The sequence below is a fragment of the Botryllus schlosseri genome, chromosome 11 (genome assembly GCF_051294905.1).
Source record: "Botryllus schlosseri isolate E-star chromosome 11, Bs_hap1, whole genome shotgun sequence".
NCBI classification, from domain to species: Eukaryota; Metazoa; Chordata; class Ascidiacea; order Stolidobranchia; family Styelidae; genus Botryllus; species Botryllus schlosseri.
Genome location: NC_137246.1, coordinates 15,482,123 through 15,505,294, shown reverse-complemented (window position 1 = coordinate 15,505,294; position 23,172 = coordinate 15,482,123). Strand labels below are relative to the sequence as shown.

The 23,172-nt window shown below is 40.1% G+C and overlaps 1 protein-coding gene and 1 long non-coding RNA gene across 7 annotated transcripts; both read right to left on the bottom strand.

Annotated features, from left to right (window-relative positions):
* Nucleotides 1–313: 313 nt before the first annotated feature.
* Nucleotides 314–22,268, bottom strand: LOC145451128 (serine/threonine-protein kinase D3-like). Of its 6 annotated transcripts, XM_080329625.1 has the most exons (23): nt 19,717–22,260; nt 18,146–18,280; nt 17,900–18,090; nt 16,983–17,124; nt 15,838–15,882; nt 14,573–14,704; nt 14,069–14,187; nt 13,804–14,008; nt 12,251–12,328; nt 12,094–12,191; nt 11,566–11,606; nt 10,818–10,938; nt 10,674–10,754; nt 10,473–10,600; nt 9,189–9,304; nt 8,049–8,116; nt 7,818–7,985; nt 6,756–6,917; nt 3,599–3,697; nt 3,423–3,530; nt 2,415–2,574; nt 2,259–2,344; nt 314–1,529 (listed from the first exon to the last, which is right to left on the bottom strand). In XM_080329625.1, the coding sequence occupies exons 2-23, from the start codon at nt 18,231–18,233 to the stop codon at nt 1,401–1,403; spliced, it is 2,565 nt and encodes an 854-aa protein (XP_080185751.1). In that variant the 5' UTR covers nt 18,234–18,280; nt 19,717–22,260; the 3' UTR covers nt 314–1,400. The 6 variants fall into 6 exon arrangements, with proteins under 6 accessions (XP_080185751.1, XP_080185747.1, XP_080185748.1 ...); XM_080329621.1 differs by having other exon boundaries at nt 13,804–14,187; nt 19,717–22,268; XM_080329622.1 differs by having other exon boundaries at nt 13,804–14,187; nt 17,900–18,087; nt 19,717–22,266.
* Nucleotides 9,403–10,466, bottom strand: LOC145451153 (uncharacterized). The gene is made up of 2 exons (XR_013918699.1): nt 9,694–10,466; nt 9,403–9,609 (listed from the first exon to the last, which is right to left on the bottom strand). It is a non-coding gene; the product is annotated as an uncharacterized LOC145451153 (long non-coding RNA).
* Nucleotides 22,269–23,172: the final 904 nt, after the last annotated feature.

Here is a 23,172-nt window from a genome sequence, read left to right as displayed (position 1 = left end):
CGACCAGGCATATTTCATTGCAATTTGTGACAATGCGGACTTCACGGATATATCTATCCACTAATCTGTATAGCTTTGTTTCACATGTTTCGAGTCTACCACAGCGCCTTTCAATTAATCGACTCGCAGTGGCAAGAAGTGCATAATAATTGTACTCCAAAGAATCAGCTTTTACTTCTTGAATCAAGGTGCTTAGTTAGCCCTTATGACAAAGTTGAATCTGACGACATCAATGTCCTATGTATACTGCCCAAATCCGTTCTACGATACCACCACAACGACATTCATGTTACCTACATCACAACATGAACAATTTCCACCAAAGTCAATATATTTCATTATTACAATGCAAAAAGCGCTTACATAGTGCAGGAGATGTTATGTATTAGTGATGCAAGGTTCGTTTAGCCCCGCAAGCGATTCCGTTCCCGTCATACTATCATCAGGAAGTATTACAATGCGGCAATATCACGATAGAAACATAAATTACAAAAAAGGGGCTTCTTGCTTGCCGTGCGATGAATGTCATCGACGGAGCATACGGTCTGCCCTTCACAAATCAAAGTCAGTAAGCAAAGAGCAAATAATGGCAGTTGATTCAATCGGTACGCCCTATCGTGGAACGTGATATCTTCGGTGTACTAGCAAAAAATAAGGCACAAGTTAACAAATAAAGCCAAGATATAATTAAGTAACATTGGTCTGATCTCCGATGACATTCCGTCTCGAGCAATAACGTACACAAGAATTAATCGTAAAGCCTACGGTCCACATATCGCCATCGCACATGAATAGTCCTTACAACTACACGTAAAAGATCATCAGATACGGGAAAATATTACACCGAAATAGAAATAAAGAATAGACAGGATACAGATTGTTTTCAATACAAAGCTATCTACAATAAAAAAGCTGTTATCTAGATTCTAGACGGCACGCCGAAACTCAAAATCAAGTACGGGCTACGCAGAACAAAGCCCACACAAACAAACCCGCTACGGTATTGCAGAGTATGAAAACAAGAGCAGTTCTGGCGAAAGTCACACTCGGATTACTTATTGCACTTCAGATCGTAGTGCGCTAAATAAAGACGTCTCGAAGATATCAACAACACAGGTGCAAACGGTCAGCGCAAAAAAACATTGCATCATTGACAAGCCCGTGCGTATGCTTTCAACAAAATATACCACAAAACACCCCGATCAGTAACGCGTCGAAGATGTGCACACGCAATTTGGTCGGTAGCTAGCGAATATGCAACTAACTGTCTGTCCCTGTACAGAAGATCTTATTACAAAAGTGCAAACAACGTCCCCGGACAATGCAAATGCAGAAAAAAAACGAGCAAAACACGAGTGGTGCGCTATCAAAGCGAAGTATTGAGGGCGTCGAACTCTCGCTTACAGCGAAGTTCCCTCGTTCAGCTCGAGGCGGTACCTCTCCCATCTCTCATCGTCGCTTTCGTGAGTGAGATACCTCCGGCCGAAGTTTTTCTCCAAATCCCTGAGATCCTGCCAGGTCTGGTAATCCTATAAGACGACAATGAGAAGAACCATAATCGTTGCAAGAGGCGGTAGGCAGGGACAGAGGATGCCTGCATCGACTAGCGAGTAGTAACCAGCGCCGATACCAGGGAGGCATTGTCACTCTCTTCGCATTGCTTATGTCCTCTAGTGTTTACAGCCAGGGGTGGTCAAAGTATTAGTTATCGTCGGTACTCAGTTAGAAGTGAAAGTAACGATTTCTGAGCAAGTAGAATGTAAGAAGTGGAGGTAGTATTAGTACTTCGTTACTGACTACCTCTGCAACTATTGCTGTTAGTCGGGGTGTGTTACCCTACTCATGTTGCGTACGTCAGAGTGTTCACAACAAATCATATCTCATTAAAAAGTTGTCTAACTGTGATGATCGTCACAGTCCTGCACACAGACATATAGCGATTTTAGCTTCATTCTATAGCTCCACTACATAAAAGGTTAACACAATCATGACTAGACCAGAAATATGCAATATTGGGTGAAAAACCGTGGGAAATGCCGCAACTCGCAGATACTCCATGGTAAATTCACCCTGCTATTTGCAATAAGCGGTATTGGAGATTCGGTAATGCTACACAAGTATTTTTAAAACCAATAATTTAACAACTCTTTACCGCAATTTTAGAACCTTTGTGACCAAATTGAACTCAAAGTCGAATTTCACACCGCGAGGGAGCGGCTGACTACGAACCAGAAATAACCAGAGAACGCCGTATTTACCTGCAGCCAAGCTTTATTCATAGCCTTGTCCACGCTCAAACGTCGTCTTTGGTCAACTTGCAGCAAATGATCGATGAGATCGATAGCTAAACGAACAAGACACGCGCGACATTACAATTGTAGCGGGCCCGATCCTATTTTATCAAGCCGACTCACCGTCTCTGGATATCTCTCGCCACGGCATGGGCGGGTACATGAACGCGGCGTTCTGGATCTGTTGATTGATATCTTCGTCTTCATTGAAAGGAAACGTACCAGAGAGACTGACGTAAATGATGACTCCCACCGACCACATATCCAAGGAACGGTTATAATTCTGAACAGAGATTTGATTAGGAATTAAACAGAAAATCAAGAATGAGCGCAGAGCTGCCAAAGCATACATGTAGCATTAACATATGTGGGATACAACATTTCTACGAAGTAACGATACATCGGCAGCATTATCACAAAGCGCAATGAAATAGATATAGTAGAAAATACCAAAACGTGCTATATTTTGTGTAGTCGCATGAAAGGTGCGGAATTGAACACCCTACATAGTCCACACTTTCATGACGTCAGAATGACCGATGCTCGAGTCAAATCACTTAGGACCTCAATGTTTGCGAGCCCTAGTTGTAAGAGGCATCACTATTTTGTATCAAAACGTATTTGGGTCAACATTACAATCGTTGTTAAGTATACAGGTGTAACAAAGCGTGACTCCGCTAGACATGATCAACTAAAGTCAAGACAAGGCTATTAAGTTTATAAACACATATGTCCATTCATATGCTCCCCCCAGGCAACGGGGAGCAGGTCGAATAGGAAGGCAGCCTCTAAATTTAAGTCACGCATGCACATTGAACACACACACTACTGCCCTCTATTACATCCTAGAAGCTGGACATTGTACAAGGATTTAGTAAAGGAGTTTCAATTGATTCTCAATTTTCATTCAAATTTAGAGTAAAATGGAATGACATGCCTGGATGGTTGCAATTATCAATACTAAAGAGACAGCGGGAATCAATGTGCAGTAAGTAAGCCGTATTGATATATCAGGCCATAGTAAGAGCAATTGGAGTGTGAACATACAATTGCGGGTAAAATTCTGAGGATGCAATCCCGGTAGGCGGAAAAAAACAATGAACAAGCGAGCATTGAAACTTTGCCACAAACCTTTTTCCTCAGCACTTCCGGCGCCAAGTAAGCAGGGGTTCCTACAACAGAACGCCTGAAACTTTTCTCTCCGATAATGCGTGCAAATCCGAAATCGCAGAGTTTCACCTGCCACGAATTCAAAGATGCTTAAGCAAATCTTGCTGAAACAAATATGATTGCTAGAATCAACATACCTGGGGGAAGGCGTCGTCACTTGACAGAAGTACATTTTCCGGCTTCAAATCGCAATGCACGATATTTTTCATGTGCAGATATCTCAAAGCGACTAAGATCTGCAAGATATCGAGAAAAAAGCTTAGTGGAAATGATGGCATGAGACGAGTTGACAAAGTCTAGAAAGGAAAAACAATGAGACAAAACTTAAACCATGTGTGTTGTGCATTTGAGCAAGTGTGTTATTGCCAGTCACGCAGCATCATCATAATTATTGCGATGAAAATAGCACATAATAAGTATCATGCAAGCCCCCTGGCACAGGATATTATGGGTGACTTTCAGTGGTCAAGCGACCCGACTCCTATACTGTGTGGAAAAAATATTTAGCCAAAAATGTGACCTACTCTGAATTTTCAGACCAATTTTAATATGGCGCTTCCTTTAAAATAATAAATAAAAGTCCTCCAAAAGAAGCGCGGATTGTGAAAGGTTACGTACACAAACTATAATCACAAGACATTTATTTTTCCATAACTAAATGATAACAACGACAGTCTGCGTATTAAGAATCAATCCCAAGAACGCACACGCATATTACCACTAGAAATTACGGTATATTCTGTTGCTGTTAACAAGGACATGGACTTGAAAAGTTGTCTTTGAGTCATGCCGTCCTCATCGTGCCACTGTTTCGCTGCTTAGTCTTTATTGTGACGATAGTCGAAGATCCTGCCTCACAAGCATCCACTCGTGCCACAGAACATCGATGTTCCTCTAGGTCATTCCATAATATTTGCTTGTCCTCAAACCCCTGAGATCATGCAATCGCAGATAACTCTGCTAGAAAGATTATCTTTGCAAGCATGTAGTGTAGAGTGTGCTTCTATATGACCAATCTTGTCTCGAGAGAGTGCTTCAAATCAAGCATTTTCAAGTGATTTGTACAACTGGTCTTTGCGATTCATGCAGCTGAAATTAACTGCCAAGTAAGCTACATCACACGTAAACTCCTCACTAACAAACCCCAGATCAAAGAAGTTTACTCACTGCTCAAAAACGAAGACTGAAACTTCCTTATTCAGTTACAATTAACGCTTTAACACTCGACCTCTTGAAAGCCAATAAACTTCTGTCTGGAACAATAGTACTTCCCATGTTGCACCCATTTCCTGACAAAGCTTTTTGAATATACGCCGATTCACAGCTCAAACTCAAATAAAGTTGATGACCTTAACATAACTGGACAATATCACTTTAAAGGATACCGATAGGGTCTTGAACGCCAATGCATGTTAGTGAATAAGAGGTTAAGAAGGTTCCTTTTGCGCCGGAACGTTTTCCAAAGCATAGCAGGTGTTTTGACCGATCTTTCAGTTCCAGTCAAATTACTGCTCGATAAAACATTCAAAATACAACTGCGGCATTTTATGGTTTCCGAGAATGGGTTCACAGAATATGACTTATTCTTTAATTGTATCGATGCGTAATTGGGTATTAGGGCTGTTCAAAAATAACTTTTTTTCCTGGATTCCAGCCATTCACTGATGAAATTGTCAGGTTACCCTAAAAAACGCTGCACACCAACTTTGGTTCAATTCTAAGAAGTAGAGGACTCTGCAGATCCAATTAAAATTTTCAATTTATTAAGGAAAATTAAAAAATTAAATTTCAATTTTTCTGCCAACCCCATGAAATTGTTGAGCTGTCTTCAAAAACGATGCAAAACAAATTTGACTCAATTCCGACCAGTAGAAGCGGAGTTATGTGAGTTTTTCGATGATAATCCTCCGATTATCCTTGATCGGGTAACCTGACAATTTAATAAGTGAATGGCTGGAATCCGGAAATAAAAGATAATTTTGAACAGCCCTATTGCGTACACATCAAACACGCGCATCAAGTTGAGTGCTCTGATAGAGAACTGTTGTTTCGTCCTGTCGCATACAGAAAGTCGAGGGTCAACTCTCACCAAGCTCGAGGATATCAGCGAAAATCTCATCAATTCTGAATCTGACGATATCATACGACAGGGCAAGGCTTCACGTTCTGTCTTTCCTCTGTCATTTCCCAGGCACGCATCAGTGCCACCACAATAGTAGGAGCCTTCTTCTGCTCGCCAACATGGCAAGCAACTTTCTTTTATCGTAAGAAATGCGTGCAAGGAGGTTAGAAAACCTCGATCAGCAGTCGTACTTTCAAGCAATAAACAATTACACGAGCTCTGTCGTATTTTCGTAGAAACACGTTAGTACTATCAATTGCAGCATTGTTGAAGTGAAATCAGCACAACCGCAATGCATACGGAGCACGTGCTACTTTATAACGCAGCAGTTTTCAACCCGAGGGTCAGTTGTCCTTTTTCTGGGGGTTGTGAGGGTGCTGAGAGTTTTTCTCATAGTAACCAGATTCCCAATAGGGTCCATCAAACCACTAGGTGTCGCCAGACTTTAGGTGGTAACCGCCGTTGTTACGTACGCGGCTGCCGTTATCAGAAACCTCTAGGTTACTTTCTCGATTGTGTAAGGGTATTTTATATGGAAATAATGGCTACAACATATTCTACGTGGACCGTGAGCTCGCTATATTATGAACTAAAACTTCGAAAACTTCTGGTGCTGAGCTGGTAACCGACATTTAGTTGACAATTTCACATTCTCACCTAGTTATCAAATCGGCCTGATTTTCTTCCGTAGAAGCTTTCCGAAGTTTTAGTTCATTTTATAGCGAGTTCACGGTCCCCGTAGAATATGTTGTAGCCATTTTTTCCATATAAAATACCCTTACACAATCGAGAAAGTAACCTACAGGTTTCTGAATACGGCAACCGCATACGTAACAAAGGCAGTTACCACCTAAAGTCTGGCGACATCTAGTGGTTTGATGGACCCTATTACACCGCAAGTAAGTCTGGGCCGAGTGGTTTAACCTTTTTTTATTGGCGAGCTTGCCCGAATTCACATGTGGGTCTCGGAACATTGTCATATCGCAAATAAGGGCACGCTCATAAAAAGGAACCACTGTTATAACGGGACGTGCATGTTTGTAGCCTCGTGTCAAATTATCAACAAGGACCTGTCGATTTATACGCGAAGTGTTTCACATCCTTCCCGCAGGCGCGGCTTAATATCACAGCCCTCCCCATCGATCGATCCGGCAAATTTATCGTCACTGTACCTGGGAAATGAGGAATTTCGTGATCCTCTCTGGCAGACGTCCGTTCTCGTTGGACAGGATCATTTCCAGCATGTCACCGCGCAACTTCTCCATCACCACAAAGACTTGCTCGGGCGTTTCGAACATGTTGTACAGCTTGACGATGCCGGGCTGGTCTAGATACTGAAACAAAATGGAGGCGGTCAAAAAATGAACTTTTCCGTGGTATTCGAGCAGGTTTTGCCTACTTCCGCTGTTTTTACACAACTTCGATTTCTACTTGACAATATTTTTGGCAGAACCACTTATTTTTTACAGTTTGATTTCGGTGAAGTATAGTTTTGCATCACTTTTAGGAGTGAAATCGTCATAGCAACCAGACAAAACAGCCCCTTTGCCACGGTTACCGAATATATATTCAAAAATTGCAAATCTACTTCTTAACACTTCTTAGTACTTTTCGCAAGTTTATTTTCTACTTCCACACTAGGTTTGACACATCTGTGGAACACGGAAAAGATATTGAAAATTTCATCTAACGGAACACAAGCATTTATAGCGTCTCGTCTCTACGGGCGGAGATCATAACGTTAGCTTATTCGGGAGGATGCTAATCATCTGACTCAAACGGTTACCAATGATGAGTAAAGTTGGATAAGCTTTCGCGCGGGGATTGTCCCGAGTCGTCTGGTCAAACTTCTAATCCAATGAAGCAGGTTACCACGATTTACAGTTTTTCTCCCAAATAAGCCAACTTTTATGATCTTCGCCCTAAGACTTTGATATTACTCTTGCAAGCCAACTTTCAAATGAAAACACTTCAGATATGAGTAAATTTATACAAATAACAACAACACGCTGCAAAGCGACAAAGACAAACTCAAATCATAAAATATCAGTAACGATAAATTGGCATTTTAAAATGTGACATCGCAACAACTGATAATTAGAGATTCTGTGAGACGGGATGTATATTTTAGCTGCCATAATGTGATTTTTTTTAATTACATGGAGCAGCAAACAATATCAACCATTCTCTGACAAAATCGGTTGCCGTATATGCAAAATACACTAAATTGCCACCTCTAAAATTTGCACTTCGTGCCGCAGCTGGCTTTCTTCCTTGTGGGGAAAGCGCATTTTATCGACCACTTTGATCGCGACGTCGAATCCACGTTTCCGGTGTTTGCCGCCGTAAACAATCCCAAACTGTCCGGATCCCAACACGTCGTCTGGGAAGATCTGATAAATCTACAAATACGCAGAGCGATTACCGCACGGCCAACGTAATCAATCAAGCCGAATAAATCCAACCTGGCTGATGTCGGTAACTTTTTCGTCTTCCGGCTGATCGCGACAGAACGAAACCATCACAGATATTTCTGTGAAGCGAAAAATGAAATTTCAAAACCGCCAAATCCTGATATCGGCAGCGGCATTCCTCCGTTTTTATGTGGAGGGGGTCACTGAGTCTATGAGAAGATAATGCCAAGGCTATGGAGTCGCGAAGTTGGGGACGGAATTTTGTTAGATTTTCTCTTGATAATTTAGTAACAAGTGGAGTCTGAGTTGAGGAAACCAAGCCTGGCTGGGGTCGGAGCGTGTTAAAATGCTCTGACTCCGACTTGAACTACTTTAAAATCAAACCAAAATTTCACAAACGCTACTAAAAAGTGCTGTTGCACTTCCTGAATCTGGAATTTTGCAGGATTTCTTTCTGTGGACACAATGCTTTCAAAAGTTAAAAAAAAAACAGGTTCATTCACAGAGTAGGTGTGTAAAGTTTCCGGAATTGAATTCTGAGTTGGAGTCGGTGTTAGAGTGAACAGACTCCACCACAGCCCCGGATAACGTCACCTTTTCACCAGAATATTGATAATGTTATTCTAGCGAAATGGTTTCCATTTTCAAGTCGATTATATGAATCAATATACCTACTTTGATGTTTGTCACAAAATTAATTGTAAGACGATAACGAAACTTTTTTCAAGGCCGACTAAAAATGTTCAGTTACCTAGTCGGCAGTTTGCAAATGCATTTTTTCTCACACCAGAGTGAGGCGTCTGTGGCACAACCGCGCATTCAAAGCAGGACAACAATCGTAGTTCGATCGTACTTTGCGTGAGAATTTTTCATGGTAATGCATCGACGTGTAAGGTGAGGGTGAAAATTAGGCGCACAACGTAGCCGTAAGCAAATTTGCTTGAAAACCAAAGTTGGGTTGAGTGAATTTTTTCCAAGTAAATGTACTCTTATTAAGTTAAGTGCAGCGTTAACTTCCCTTTACGGTTAAAAGTGAAAACACCAAGTTTCAATTTACGAGTTCACTTGAATTAGATGTGACCATTCGCCCGTGACTAATACACAGTAAACTGCCGCAATGTGAAGGTTGAGAACCACGGCAGCGTTGAATCATATCGACGCGCGCTTGGCAACAATGTGAATGGTACGCACTTCGTTTCAACCCGCTGACTTGTTGGTCCTCGTTGACAGACTCCTGCCTGCTGGCGGCGACAGGCATTAGCGCCTGCTTGATCACGTCGAGCCACTGTTTCATGTTCTGCTCCACTCTGCAAAATGACAGGTCAAGAGTGCTTCGCCACATAATCGGCCACTTAACGGTGACATCGCGTACCAACGCGTAATGTCAACAACCGGCCTGTTACACATAATCATATTAGATACATCAGTATCAGTGATGGTAGATGGGACACGGGCGTTGATCGATAAAACCATGATTACGCCACGCGATACAGGCAATACCACTGAAAATGAGCGCGAGGTGCAGTATTGCCGATTACAAACCTAACACTTTTCTACTGACTTGTGCAAACTACTGGATTTTCAAAAAGCGCAACTAGAACTAGAACTAGAACTACTCAATTTTTAAAACTCGCAACTATAACTATAACTACCTGATTTTCAAAATCCGCAACTAGCACTAGAACTACTCAAAAACCCGTTAATTAGTTGACCATCAACTAAATAAATGTTTAGTTTGTACAGGTCTGCTTTTCTAGTGGGAAAATTTACTATCGTTCAAGCGATATATATATATATTTTATATATCGACAAAGTCCACCAGCTCAATCAACAAAAAATAGCACAAAATCAAACTGACTTTGCATCAACTTATAATTCAGTCCATAACATATCCAGCGCGACAAGGGCCATAATAAGGGTTATAGCAGCGCTTCTCAAACTTACCACTGCAGAAACACGGGAAATCGTTGCATATTCAACGGATTTCCTCTTTGGCGTATTGGAAATACAAACGCAGCCGATTCACCAATTTACGACCAGAAGCGTCGGGTTTTATTTTTGAGATTTTATGGACGAACAAAAAAATTTCATGGTGGCAGGTCTACTAAGATAAGAGGTGCGAAAGCTGCGGCCGTGTAAAAAACTTCACGGCCACTTCATATTGAAATGAACCCAGATATTTTCGGTTGACAATCGTCAGGGGTAATCGTCAGCAGCTGGTAGAGAATGGGAAAAAACATTGCATATCAACAAGCGTATCATGAAATATGATATCTTCGTCATAAGAATTCCAAATAATTTAATCGAGGTGTTCCGTAGAAATAAATCGTTACTAACGCATCGAGCAAAGATTCACCGACAAGGCATTTAACTAGCAGAATGTTAACATCTGGAGATTTTCCCTCACTCCAGCTCCATTCCACAGAACTCCAGGATTCTCAAGCAAAATCCAAACTCGCACGCAAACACACTTACTTGTTGCTCGGATCATCGCGGACGTACAAATGCATGGAAGAAGTCTCGATCTTGAGCTGATAAGGCGGGAACCCTGGTTCCAGATTGCTCGCGGGCACAATCCTTAAAATCGACGACAGCGAGATTTCCTGCGATACAGACCCACGATAAAGATCAACAGACCTCAAGTAACGTAACAGCACCCAATCATCGGCGACTTACCTTGTAATATTTCGAGCCTGTGTCCTCCTGATAAAGCATAATCGACTTGGTGTCGACCCGCCAAAAGTGTCTTTTCCTTTGCTGTTTGGGGTGAGCGCATGCAATTATAAAGCAACCTTGGACCGGTGAACGCAATCGACTTACCATCGGGTCCTTGTTGGTGAAATGAACGAGCCAACCTTCCTTCAGAACGGTGCTGGAACGCTTTTTCGTATTGCGCAGCGACTGCACCACTCTCATCAACGGTATGTTGGTCACGGAAGGACTAAAAATCGTGCGAGTTCAACATTTCTGCTTCAACCTGACTTCTACATTTGTGAAATGCGAGCGAACATGAGCTTGGCAAAGTCAAGTACCTAGATGATTTGAGTCAAGTTAAGCACTCGAGTATCAGCTATTAGGTCACATCAGTAATGACGACGTAGAAAGATCCAAGTACGTTTCAATCGCAGTTAAATATCATCAAAAGTAATTATGTAATTCTTGACCATGAATACTTAATTGTAATAGCGTTCAACAACGATGTCGCGGCTAGATCAAGGCTTAACAGAAATTTTGTTTCCGTATGTCGGCCTACATAGTCTTGTGCAACATGTTTTGGATGACCAATCGGGGTTTCAAGGCTACCACAGAGGGAAGAAACTATATTTCTCGTGGAAAAATAACTCTTCTTAATGGACTGGAATCACTACTACTGATATGGACTCAGATTTGAATACTGCAGTAGTTGTGCCCAAGCCCAGCTAACCGTCAATGCCGAGGTAGCCAGAGGTATCACCAGAATTAATGATCTTAGAGCGACATTTATATTTTGTTGAGATGTCACAACAGAAAACGCGACATCATATTGTTTTATTTACTATCCTCTACCACTACCAATAACGATACTCACTCTGCTTCCATCACATGATTTTCCGAGATTTCGGTTTGCTCCTGTTACGACAAAGATATCGAATTTAGAACGGCATTCTCGTGGTTAACAAATAATTCTCGTTTTTCCAGAATGAAGTTTTGCTGTGGTTCCAAACAGATCGTGGCCAATCCAGGCCTATCGGGTAAGCTTTATAGCAATATTCAGAATTACGCAGTACCGACGGCCAAAACATGGTACCGGTAGTAACAGATAGGCCTACGTTATTAACCTACATCCTTTTTTCATGACCACCCAAACTCGCGCATTTATCAGTCAAATCACATGACATGAGAAACTACCATAACCAAATACCCACCGGAAGAATACTTGGGACACGGATCGGATTACATAATTTTACAACAAAATTCATAATATTTTCCACACATCTTGCCACCGAAACAACCGCTCAAGTGCTACCGTTATTGCCCTAAGCCGGTTCAATTCAGACAGGTCAGCGCAACATCAAACTCATCGTCACAAAGCACAACGAATAAGTGAAAGCCTGACCGTGATTGTGCTGGACGCATCACTCTGCATGTCCTCGGATATGTCCATGCTGTCCAGTTCAGAATCGATGTCGGCGTCCGATCCTATTATATCGGAGCCTGACGGTGAATTTTTCGCGGTAAGGCGGACAACAAAAGTACACGGCCAGTTCACTTACGTCGACTTTGGTCCTCATCTCCAGGGCAATTGTCAGGCACATTCCCCACACACCTCTTGTGACAGTTGAATTTACAATCTGCAACATACCGCATAAATTGAGGGGAGAGTTGACAAACAAACAATGTATACACAAGACTTTCTGCGGCAAGATTAAGAGACTGGGTACGCATTGATACAATCAAAACACTGCAAAACCATTTTCATATTCAACTGAAACACAAAACACCCTACAAGTGACAGACCTATACATTGTGAGAGTAAGCTTGAGCAGTGAATGGGACTTATGATTATTTCTGCTTAATGCTGTTGCCAGCTTGTACGACTAGTGCTGGATCCAAACAAACGTGTGAAACACAACAGATTGGATCTAAGAACACGTTTCCCGATCTCCCACGAGATTAAGTTCACAGCATGCATACCGCAGTTTGAAAGCTATCAATTTCTCTAATTGTTCTTAGCCGCAAAGGCATCATTAAGTGTGCTCAACTGATCGAGATTTGTTATAGTTAAAAAAAGTACCTATCACCGCCAAGTATCACACGCATATAATACGGTATATAATATTATTATCTCGGGTGAAAACGATTTTGTAAACTATTGATTCTATCACTCTGATTCTGAGCGAGGGAGGTTTCGTTCCATATGCCAGCAGAAAAATTTCAATTATCACACACCTTATCGCTGGCAGGCCACAAAATATACACGTGACTCACAGATAACGTTAGGCGAATTAAACATACTCTCTGTTGACATGAATGCAGGCCTTCGTCGAAATATTCAGGTTGGATTTACCATCTCAACGAGCTTGAGGACCATATGAAATTGATGGACCACATTAAACAGCAGGCTCTTACATAACCATGGCTATCCCAAAGGAATAAATACATCCGCCATTAACACAACCGCAAACATATTATTCATATAGATTAAGGGAGTCGAAAAGAGTTTCAACTATTCTCGGGGGACTTCATTCAACAACTGAGGCTTTGCAGAATAAATATCAAGCAGATCCCGCTTGAATAAAAACAAACAAAAATAATTTGGCTCCTGATCATATTGCAATTACTACCAGTCTACCGCCAGCAGTTTCCAAAACATCCCCAGTCGGAATAAAATCAAAATATCGGAAAATACACCATTTTCAATGGGGAATCCACGCGAAACATCATACAAACACAGATGTCAAAAGTAGAAGCATTGACATTATTCCCATTTCCATTAAATTATTCCAGTAATTAGTACAGGTCTGAAAGAATGCATTTCAAACTGCCAATACCTCTATATGGGATGGACAGCCAAATTATTTTAGTAAAATATGTTATTTCTATCGAGTAGCGTGCTGGTAATGTGTATTATATGCAAGCATGCTGAATTTTAACTTTTGATTGTTCTGTTTCATTCAGAGCAAATAGCCGAGTAAGCCTATCGAGACGTGTTCAGATCATACAACCTATTGTTTGAACTATCAACGTTGAATGGACTCAACATATCTTACATACTATGCATGAAAAGCGCATACCAACACAGTTCTGCATCGGCCGAGCCACTCACCTTTACATTTGACGCCCTGTTTCACGAGGCCACGCAGCAGCTTCCTACAATGCTGGCACATGGTTGGCCTCGTGTAGGAGTGCACTTGGAAGGTGTGCGGGACCTTGATCTTTGACACGGTCTCCATGGACACCGGCCTGCACTGGTAACGTTGAGATTTGCCCGTGACACTCATGGTGTGTATCAGGGAGGTGGCGCTGCCGATCTGAAACACAAGAAAGTGTCGTTCGAAAAATTTGCGAGCGGCAGAAATCGTCGCTCGTACGCTGATAGTGTCGTCCATTTGTCCGTTAATGAACGAAGGTTTCCTGTTGCGTTTCCGCTCCAGAGTGCAGTTGTTTGGAATTTTGTACGCGCACCTCTTGTGATAGTTCAACCCGCAGCCTAGGACAGAACCGTAAGAAATTGGAAATTGACATGACAAAAGTGATGCATAATGAACGCTTTCTCTTTAAGAATTCACTTGCCAACGGTCAAGCATCCAAGCGCCAGATAATTATAGGAAGATGTCTCTCGAAATTAGAGTTGAAGTTGAAAAACTCTGCTATAACTGGGTCAATAATAAAATTGCACGGTTTAGGATACAGGTATAACACGCATCATGCCACCTCTATAAACCACCATCAAAATTAGGGCAGTCTGGCTCAGGTGCATGTTTCATGAGTGAACGCATTACTCAATCAATAAACACCATCGATCACAGCAGGCTGCTATCGATTGCACGATATGAAACGCCAAAACAGCGCACCGGTTCGACAATTCCGTTTACCTTTGCATTTCAGACCCTGCCTTACGATGCCCCACAGCATTTCGCCACAGAAGTCACAAAAGGCTGGAGACCCGTAAGAATGAACTGAAAGGTCGTGGGGTCGGATCTGAAGGTCGACATCGTCCATATCCGCTGAACATACAAGTTTTGTCAGTCAATTTTATTCTAATGATGTGCTAGTGAGTCACAGTAGATTCAAATGCAAATGTGAGAGATACTATGAGAGATACTGTAAAAAATCAAACACAATCCTGTCACTTCAAAACATTCAAACGCAGCTAGTTCGGACGGCACAGGAATGACCACTCAGTATCTTTAGGGTCAAGAAATATCCTAACAGTTATGCTTCCTATCTAATTACGTAGCGACATTAGGCATATTGATGTAATGAAAAGTAGACCACAATGAAACTACATCCAATGTGATAAATTCCATGTGGGTACTACATGCACGGAAACACAAATTACCTCCACAAAGTGATAGTCTGAAAAACTCAGCCATTTCATACCCTAAGGCATTCCTAGCATTCAAAACTGCATTCAAAACTGCATTCAACGAACAGGACAGTAGATTATTATCATGCTTTTTGATAACCGGGTGCTACAAAAACAAGTAAATACAGAGATCAGCATCGAATTATAGCAATAAATTTCACAGTTTGATCAAAGATACTAAGCTACAATCGATTACTACAATTAGCTGTTTCAGTAAGGTGGGACAATTCCACCACAATAAAAATAGAAACATCAAGGAGCATGGTAAAGATGATCGAGTACAGCTGAGTAACTCAATCTTTAAATAATAACCATCAATATGCACATGGTTGCTTTCCCTCTACCTTCTAATAAATCAACGTACTAAAATTCCCTAGTGTATACATGAAAATTGGGTACAGGATGTAGCATTGCAGTTATTGTCATTGACAGTTACTCGTCTAATCACAACTCTCGCAATGTATGATTTATTAATAACATTCCGCTTATTAATTCTTCCGGCACCAATCAAAGAGCAAGTTGGTAGCAGTGCGGACTACAGTCAAGTTCGAAAAAGTAAATCCCATGCTGGTAAATTACATGAAATTAACAATTTTAAATTATATGTTACGGCACGTCACATAATAAAACATACTGGGCGTGTGAGATTTGAGAGACTCGACAAAAGAGACACAACAATATCACAAGAGTTATTGAATGAAAATTCATCTCAAAACGGTCAGATTAGTTTCAACAAAACAACAAAGAATCTTCAGTCCCAATACAAATTACCATTTCCTTCTAAACTCTCACTGTCACTGTCATCGAAGTACATTTCTAAAACAAAAACTGTCCAGTCAGTTTTGAAACCACTTTGCTTACCAATACGCTGATCATCAGCCAATCGCTAGACTCTTTACTCACGCATATGGCCTTGATATACTAAATATTTGAGAAACATTTCAAATGACATGATATTGCCTATGATTTGCGAAAGATCTCAAATTGCATATGCTAATTACAGGAAGACACACCATACACGCAATGGACCTGGCACACTACATTGAAAGTTTAGTACATGGAGGGCAAGCCAGGCATGATTGCTGTAATGATCGGCTAAGTAAGACTTGATACGCGCTTCATCACTTCATTATACGAAGATTGCTACTTGATGTAATTTACAGAAGACATAACAGGAAATAATATGCTATTATTGATGAAAAACGCAGCCTGCTACAGCTCCATTGCATATACATATGAATCAATCGAAATCTAGTAGATTTGTAGATAGTAAATCTATCACACACCTTGCTATAGTCAGACACGGCATAGAGATAAGTCCAGGTGCGGATGGCAAATAGTTAATTGGAAATGAGAAATTCTATGAATCTTAACATATATCTGACAGTGCTATCAGGTAATGTAGGTGCCTTTTAGCATTTTCAAAATCAAGCAATGATTACACTATCTGATCAGCTGTAAAATTTCCCTCATATGAAACATGCAATTTGACAAAGTAAAATAAAACAATTGAAATATCCCCAACATGAAACACTGAACCAAAACATCCACAGTATTGCAAACTACTCCATCATTTACAACTTGGGCAACATGAATAATTTATTGAAAATATTATATTTACATTTCTTGAAGTCATTATTCTCACTACCATAGCATTACTTACATCAAAATTAAATACCGGTACAATATAAATTTTGACGGCACTTAACAGAATATCAACCAAGAAAAAATAGTAGGCTACCTTGTTTTCATAGTTCACATCAAAATACATTTATAAAGATATCAAACTGATGAGAAGTTTCGGTAATGAGTGGCCCGGCCAACAAATATTGCTGAAGACTGATCAAGCACAACATCACAATTAATACATAAGAATTTTATCATAATTAGAATATTTATCAATAAAGTCAACTTACCAGATAATATAATCTCAATCAAGGAACCATCTTCAATCTTATCAGCTGCATGCAGGAGCGTCAATATATTAGCCGACATACTATCGTGCAGAAAAAGATGCAGTCTATCATCCAATTGGGTGAAAACTTGAGCTTGAGGGTACTAAATGCAGAATCATATATGCCTATTGGGCCAAAGATATATGCTTCGAACACAAATGATAGATAAGCATACGAATAACTCTAGGATATCTTACATACTTATGACCAAAATGTACAGATAGGACTGGATGAGATCAGATATCACATTACTGGGAATGGGATTTCATTTGGCTCAGGGCCTTTTTTTACTTAGTTTCAACTTTTGAGCGGAGACACGACAGCACTCTGTCCACTACGGCCCAAGAACACAACGTCAACAGATCATTCACTCCAACGCTAAGCAGGAGTCATTTGAGGAATTTAACTAACTAGTTATAGTATTATCAGGCAAGAGGTGTCGTGGGACATAGGCCTACCAGGATTAAAAGTTATCACTAAGCTATTCAATGATAATTGATAAGAATTAACCAAGAAATGACAGACAATTATGGTTGGTATGGTCATTGTGCAAAAAATACTATGTAAGATCATCATGTTAACAAACATACGCCATCAATGTAATGAAAGCTCATGTGACGGGTAACAGCAAACATTGTACAATCATGAATGCTTCAAACTATACAGCAACACACGAAAATGCACCCTGAATTAGGCTACACAACACATAATTCCATGGAACAAATCACAACAAATGAACATCGCAAAATATGAGGTGGGCAAATGAAGCATGATTACGACACCGGTATGTGTATCCTGATTATCACTATTACTGATTACTGGCTAGTAGCACAAACGCTGTGGCGTAATCATAATATACGAAGAGAAGCAGAACTCACAAGTTTTTGAACTATGTTGCGTGCCAGATCAATCAGGCCTGACATCGTAAGGTCACGTTTATAGGCTGTCACCGGCTCGCGGTGTAGGCCGAATTGGAACTGGAAGTGGACATGATTGCAAGGGTCCATACCAGTCTCTACTGATACAGTAGAAAATGTAGAGGCCGTGTGTTGGATGTGCTGTCCTCCTGCTAAGAAATTATCATAAAAATCAATCATATACACAGTCATCAATTCAAAGCTTACCTTGCTGCGAGCCTTCCATTGCTCCATAATCCGCGACCGATGTGCCTCCGCGCGATTGCCCAACGCTAGAGTTGGTGGGACTTGACATCTTCCCCTTCAGTAATTTGATGTTGCCTTTAAATTTCACGATGGCGACTGTAACAAAAACATACTCCGTCAAGTATATATATCTTCAATCCGAGCACTTTTAATTGCTAACGGCGTAATTATTGAATATACAGCAGAAATCTACTCTTCAACTACAGTAGAATAAAAATCTACTGACACTCTCACAATGACAAGAGAACTGAATGCAAACCATATTGGTTTTATGAAAAAAAGGATTAGAAAATGCATGAAGAAGAAATATTTGTATATCTCCCGAACCCCTGAGGAATTCTTGGACCACAACCGTACTGTGAGAGGGAATTTGTGTTAATGAATATTCATGAATAGACCATACATTAACATTGGACTAAAGCTACTAATTCAATTCACAACCATAATAGCTGGATACTTATTGTAAATATTAATCTTTTTTTGCATGTCAGTTCCATCAGATACACAATAATCCCATGGAAAGTCAAGCCCTGTGATATGTCTTCACAAAGAATATTCAAAGTACCGCAATCAAATGGCAGTGTAATGCGGTAGCCCGCCACAATTTGGATGTGCAGAAGGTTATTTTGTATTTCCCCATTGTTGGCTGATGAGTATGACTCAAAATTGGTACGAAAATTCATGATGAAGCGAGCTTACTCATCACATACACTGAATCAACAACATGGAAGTAACTTCAAATGTGCAGCGGTAGTAAGGACAAACCATAAACATAACACTGCTATACAAATATGAATTACGACATCCAAACCCATAGTCTTGGCAAAACACAGACAAAGGTTGACTGCAGGTTGGAACCTACTGAATTAGCAGAAACGCATTCAAATAGGCTAAGCAAGGAAGCATCACTAATATGTTTTCATTCAACATATAGGCTGACACAGTACATCCTGATCTTTTAGCTACCATTTATTAGTGACTAGCCTATATATACAATTATACTCGAACTTGTGCAACAAGAGGATTAAAGATATACAAATAATTTCTGCAATAGTGTATCACAGAACCAACGAAAACTTGAATGAAGCCGAGAAACACGATATGCCTTACTGGTGTGGAAGGTAGTATGACATTCCACACCAATGTTCAGTGCTGAATACTAGTCATAACATGTGAAGCATGACCTTACACAGGGTATTCGATACTAATTGATCAATTTTTGGCTTTACGCCTTCCTTGTGGCACCATATAGGCTGATCTATAGAGTCCAAAACAACCCGTTTCATATATATAACTAATATAGTATTTGATTGGTTCAGTAATTTATGTACTCGAGTACTGAAATATTTACAGTAAGAAATAATGATATCGACTTGAGCCATAATACATGATAAGATATGCTACACTCCGAATAAATGACAATAATTACAGGAGAGCGAAGCATGTGCTTAAAGTTCTCGGCACAAAATTTGAAATTTCAATTTACTAGCCTATATGTTATAGAGTCATAGAGATTACAGCCAAAGACTAACCTTCTGTGCATCAACTCGAAACAAAAATTACCGTAGACCACAAAGTTGACAAATATATAACTCCGTCAGTTCAGATCATCGGTGGTAAGGCGTGCATCACACAAGATTACCAAAATATGTTTACGAGATTACAAGCTATGACATACTGTAAACAATTCGATAAATATGCCGATAAAACATATCATTCCAACAAAACTATAGTCGCCATACTCAGATCGACATCTATCACAGATTACAAGAAACCAATTGCAGAACACCACATCTGGAAAGTTAGGAATTGGGTGATTAATAAATTGTCATGCTTGATTCATGAAAATTTTATCAGTGATATATAATATAGTTATAGTGTACTAGTGTAGGCCTATATTGTATGATTTCCCCAAAAAATAAGCTTCCTACGTTATCAGAAACCATTATTTTGTCTGATATGAAAACTAAGAGTGAGCTGCTACATCTACTTCAGTTTAGTGCTTGGTGCCAAATAACATGTCGAGGTCAGAAAATACCGTGGGTGGATCTCCTAAAATGATTGAGAAATTATTCTCTGACTAATTCACTGTCACTATGAAAATGAGATCAGCATCACAACCGGTATATTAGGTAGCATAGGATTATTACCAATATTTTGTTACATTAAAATGTATTGTAGCCTAAATGCCGTTTTATAAACAAACGTTTATTGCCACAAAATGAAAACAGTTTTTTCTTGTCTGGAGTGATTTTACTATACAGCTGGTTGGTAAGTAGGCCTAGAATACAATATCACTGAGAAAGTGTTAATAAATCAGTCAATGTAGCTATGACAAGAGACTAATATTAAGATGCATTGAATCGATATATCTCTGCTTCAAGTATGGGTAGACATTTTAGTAACCAGTCTGCGCTTCGATTTGACAGTACATGTTTAATTTCAATGTCAATAATGTGTTGCCCATGCAGCCCACTTTCATGACTAATTTTAGAGTCGAAAGTATTAGTAATAGTCAGAGTAACTAAATATATACTTCCTATTTAGTCCCACAAGCTCCACTACATCTATAGTCTATTTGGTCTAACTTGATTAAAGGAAAGAATAATGGAGCAAAAACGATTTACAGGGCATTCACAAGGCATTTGGTAGCGTATGATTAGTATAGACATTTGTGTTCAATATGTTTATTTACTACTCTATAGCTTCTCAACTACAACTGAAACGGATTCACTATCAGAGAATACAACGCAATCAATGCAATGACATATATTGCTAATCACATGCGAAGCTTTCATAATGTTCACAACTCCTTGATTCCACACTGCTTTGGTAAGCAGGCTACACTAGCCCAAGATATAATAAATTCACTGAATCACTAAAAAATTTGCAAAAGTGTAGCAAAATTCAGGTCAATTCAGGTGTAGCAAAATTCAAGTAATCCTACAAATTATTCCAGTCCCATTCATTGACATGATACCAAACCAAATGGTAGTTGCTTATATCAGTGTCGCCAGCGCGACTAGTAAATTGGTTGGACTGAAATCTCAGTCTGTTTCCGAATAATTGCACTTCATGAGACAAGGAATATCTAAGCGCATGGCACGATTCCCTGGAACCAGACCGTATCACGTGTAATTCATATATAAGCTACCCTTTTTCAAGTGTCAGTGATATATAAAATCAAGTCAGGTGATTTTGTAACAAATGAATTTCCTCATAATGGAAAATGACCCAAATTACCATGTATAAAGTGAGTAGGGTTCAAACCTACTGACGTGCAACCTCATGGTGTTCAGGTTCAACTAGATTTTCTAGATCACAAACAGTAATAATTGAACCCAGTAAACTTTACTGATTTTCAAGGTTAAAAAATGATGGTAGATAGCCTATTTGAGTGTAGGCAATCTTGACACTGTGATAGCAGTATAATGATACTGACATCCAACAATTCCTAATCATTGCATAAAATTGACAGCAAGAGTGTTTGAATTTGTTATGCTATTATTATGTACACAAACACAATATACAGTTCAACAGTTGCGCTAGGTCCCAGATCATCCTAAACTGAATCGATGCTCATACTATAGTGAAATGCCACATTTAATTCTGTTAATAAGCTTTTCAGTTATAATTATAATTATAAAGAACGAATAAGCCAATGGGCGACTGACTAAAGTAATCTAGTGCAGTAGTACTACTAGACAAAAATATTACAAGAAAAACAGTTAGTCAGTTACTGTTACACTAAGTTATTACATTCCAGTGGCATATAATAAAGTGCTGGAAGAAAATATAAACTGGCGACGAGACGAGACCAGAACGTCATTCGATTACTGTGTAACAATGTCTTGCCGTGATTTCTTCCTGGCTCAAACGCCAAAAACCAAGAACGCATCGCAATGGAAGCATCACTCTGTACACTGACCACAGCCCTAGGATTTCTATTATACATCCCAAGTAATCCAAATAGCGTATGTCTATGAACAAACAGCGAATAATCCAGAAACTGGCCAAAACAGAACACCGCAGGACCCGTGCTATGCTAATCGAGATTTCCCCCGCTTGCTGACGCAAAACGACGCATAGACAGTGACGCTCAATGCATTCCAAAGAGCCTCCGGCTAAGTTACTTGCTACCCGGCTGAACGGGTCGGGTGGTGCTGTTGGGTGATGTCATGTCAACTGCGGCGGAATTAAACTGAGACGAAGGTGAAGGATGGCTGAAGTCTCGACTTTACTGTTTCGTACAGTTTTGTTTGTATTAATTCAACATGACAAACAATTTGTTGGTGGTGTGAACGGGTTAAATTAGTATCAACGATTCCGAAGGAAGCGCGGAATCAGCGATAGTAATTATTCGCTATTTGCTAGGTAAATATTGTGCTGATATTCCTATTGTTCCTATTGTCGCTCCAGCGGTCTTTCGGCATCGGCACTAACAGCCAATCCGCCACGTTAAAAGGTGAATTCGGATCTTTATTTGTATCTCGATTCTCAATAAATCTTTTTCACGATATCAATACATCATGCCATATCGGCCATTTGCTAATTAGGATCAGGCTTGCGATAAAATTTGTTGTCAATAAATGCTGTGGAGGTAGCTGCTACTGCCGTCTCCAGAGACAGGGAGTTAATTCGAGATCTCGTGGATTAGCATACGTGAATTATTTGCTCTCATTATCCATGTGATCCAGAATTCATTTTTCAGAGAAATAATTCGAGTCTGGATCCCCAATCAATCAAATCTACATCTGGTACCTTGATGTCTTAATTTACCTCTCAGAGATTTTCAGTTTGGTCGTGTCTTGTAACACCCTTTGAGTTAATGCCTTGAATGAAACAATATGCAGTTAATTTGTCGTCAGTAGAGAAAGCTAGGATAGTATTGTGCAAAACGCGTGCTCGAGTACCTACCTAATTACAGTCCTGCAATAATCTACATTCTACATTGTACAATCGTAAATCCGCCCGCCATCCCGGGCTAG

Coding starts and splice junctions, on each gene's coding strand:
- LOC145451128 (XM_080329621.1), bottom strand. CDS start 18,233: ATGTCAAGTCCCACCAACTCTAGCGTTGGGCAATCGCGCGGAGGCACA. Junction 8,117..9,188: donor AGTCAGCGGGTTGAAACGAA/GTGCGTACCATT, acceptor TTCGCTTCACAG/AAATATCTGTGATGGTTTCG. Junction 2,575..3,422: donor CGGAAGTGCTGAGGAAAAAG/GTTTGTGGCAAA, acceptor ATCTCTGTTCAG/AATTATAACCGTTCCTTGGA.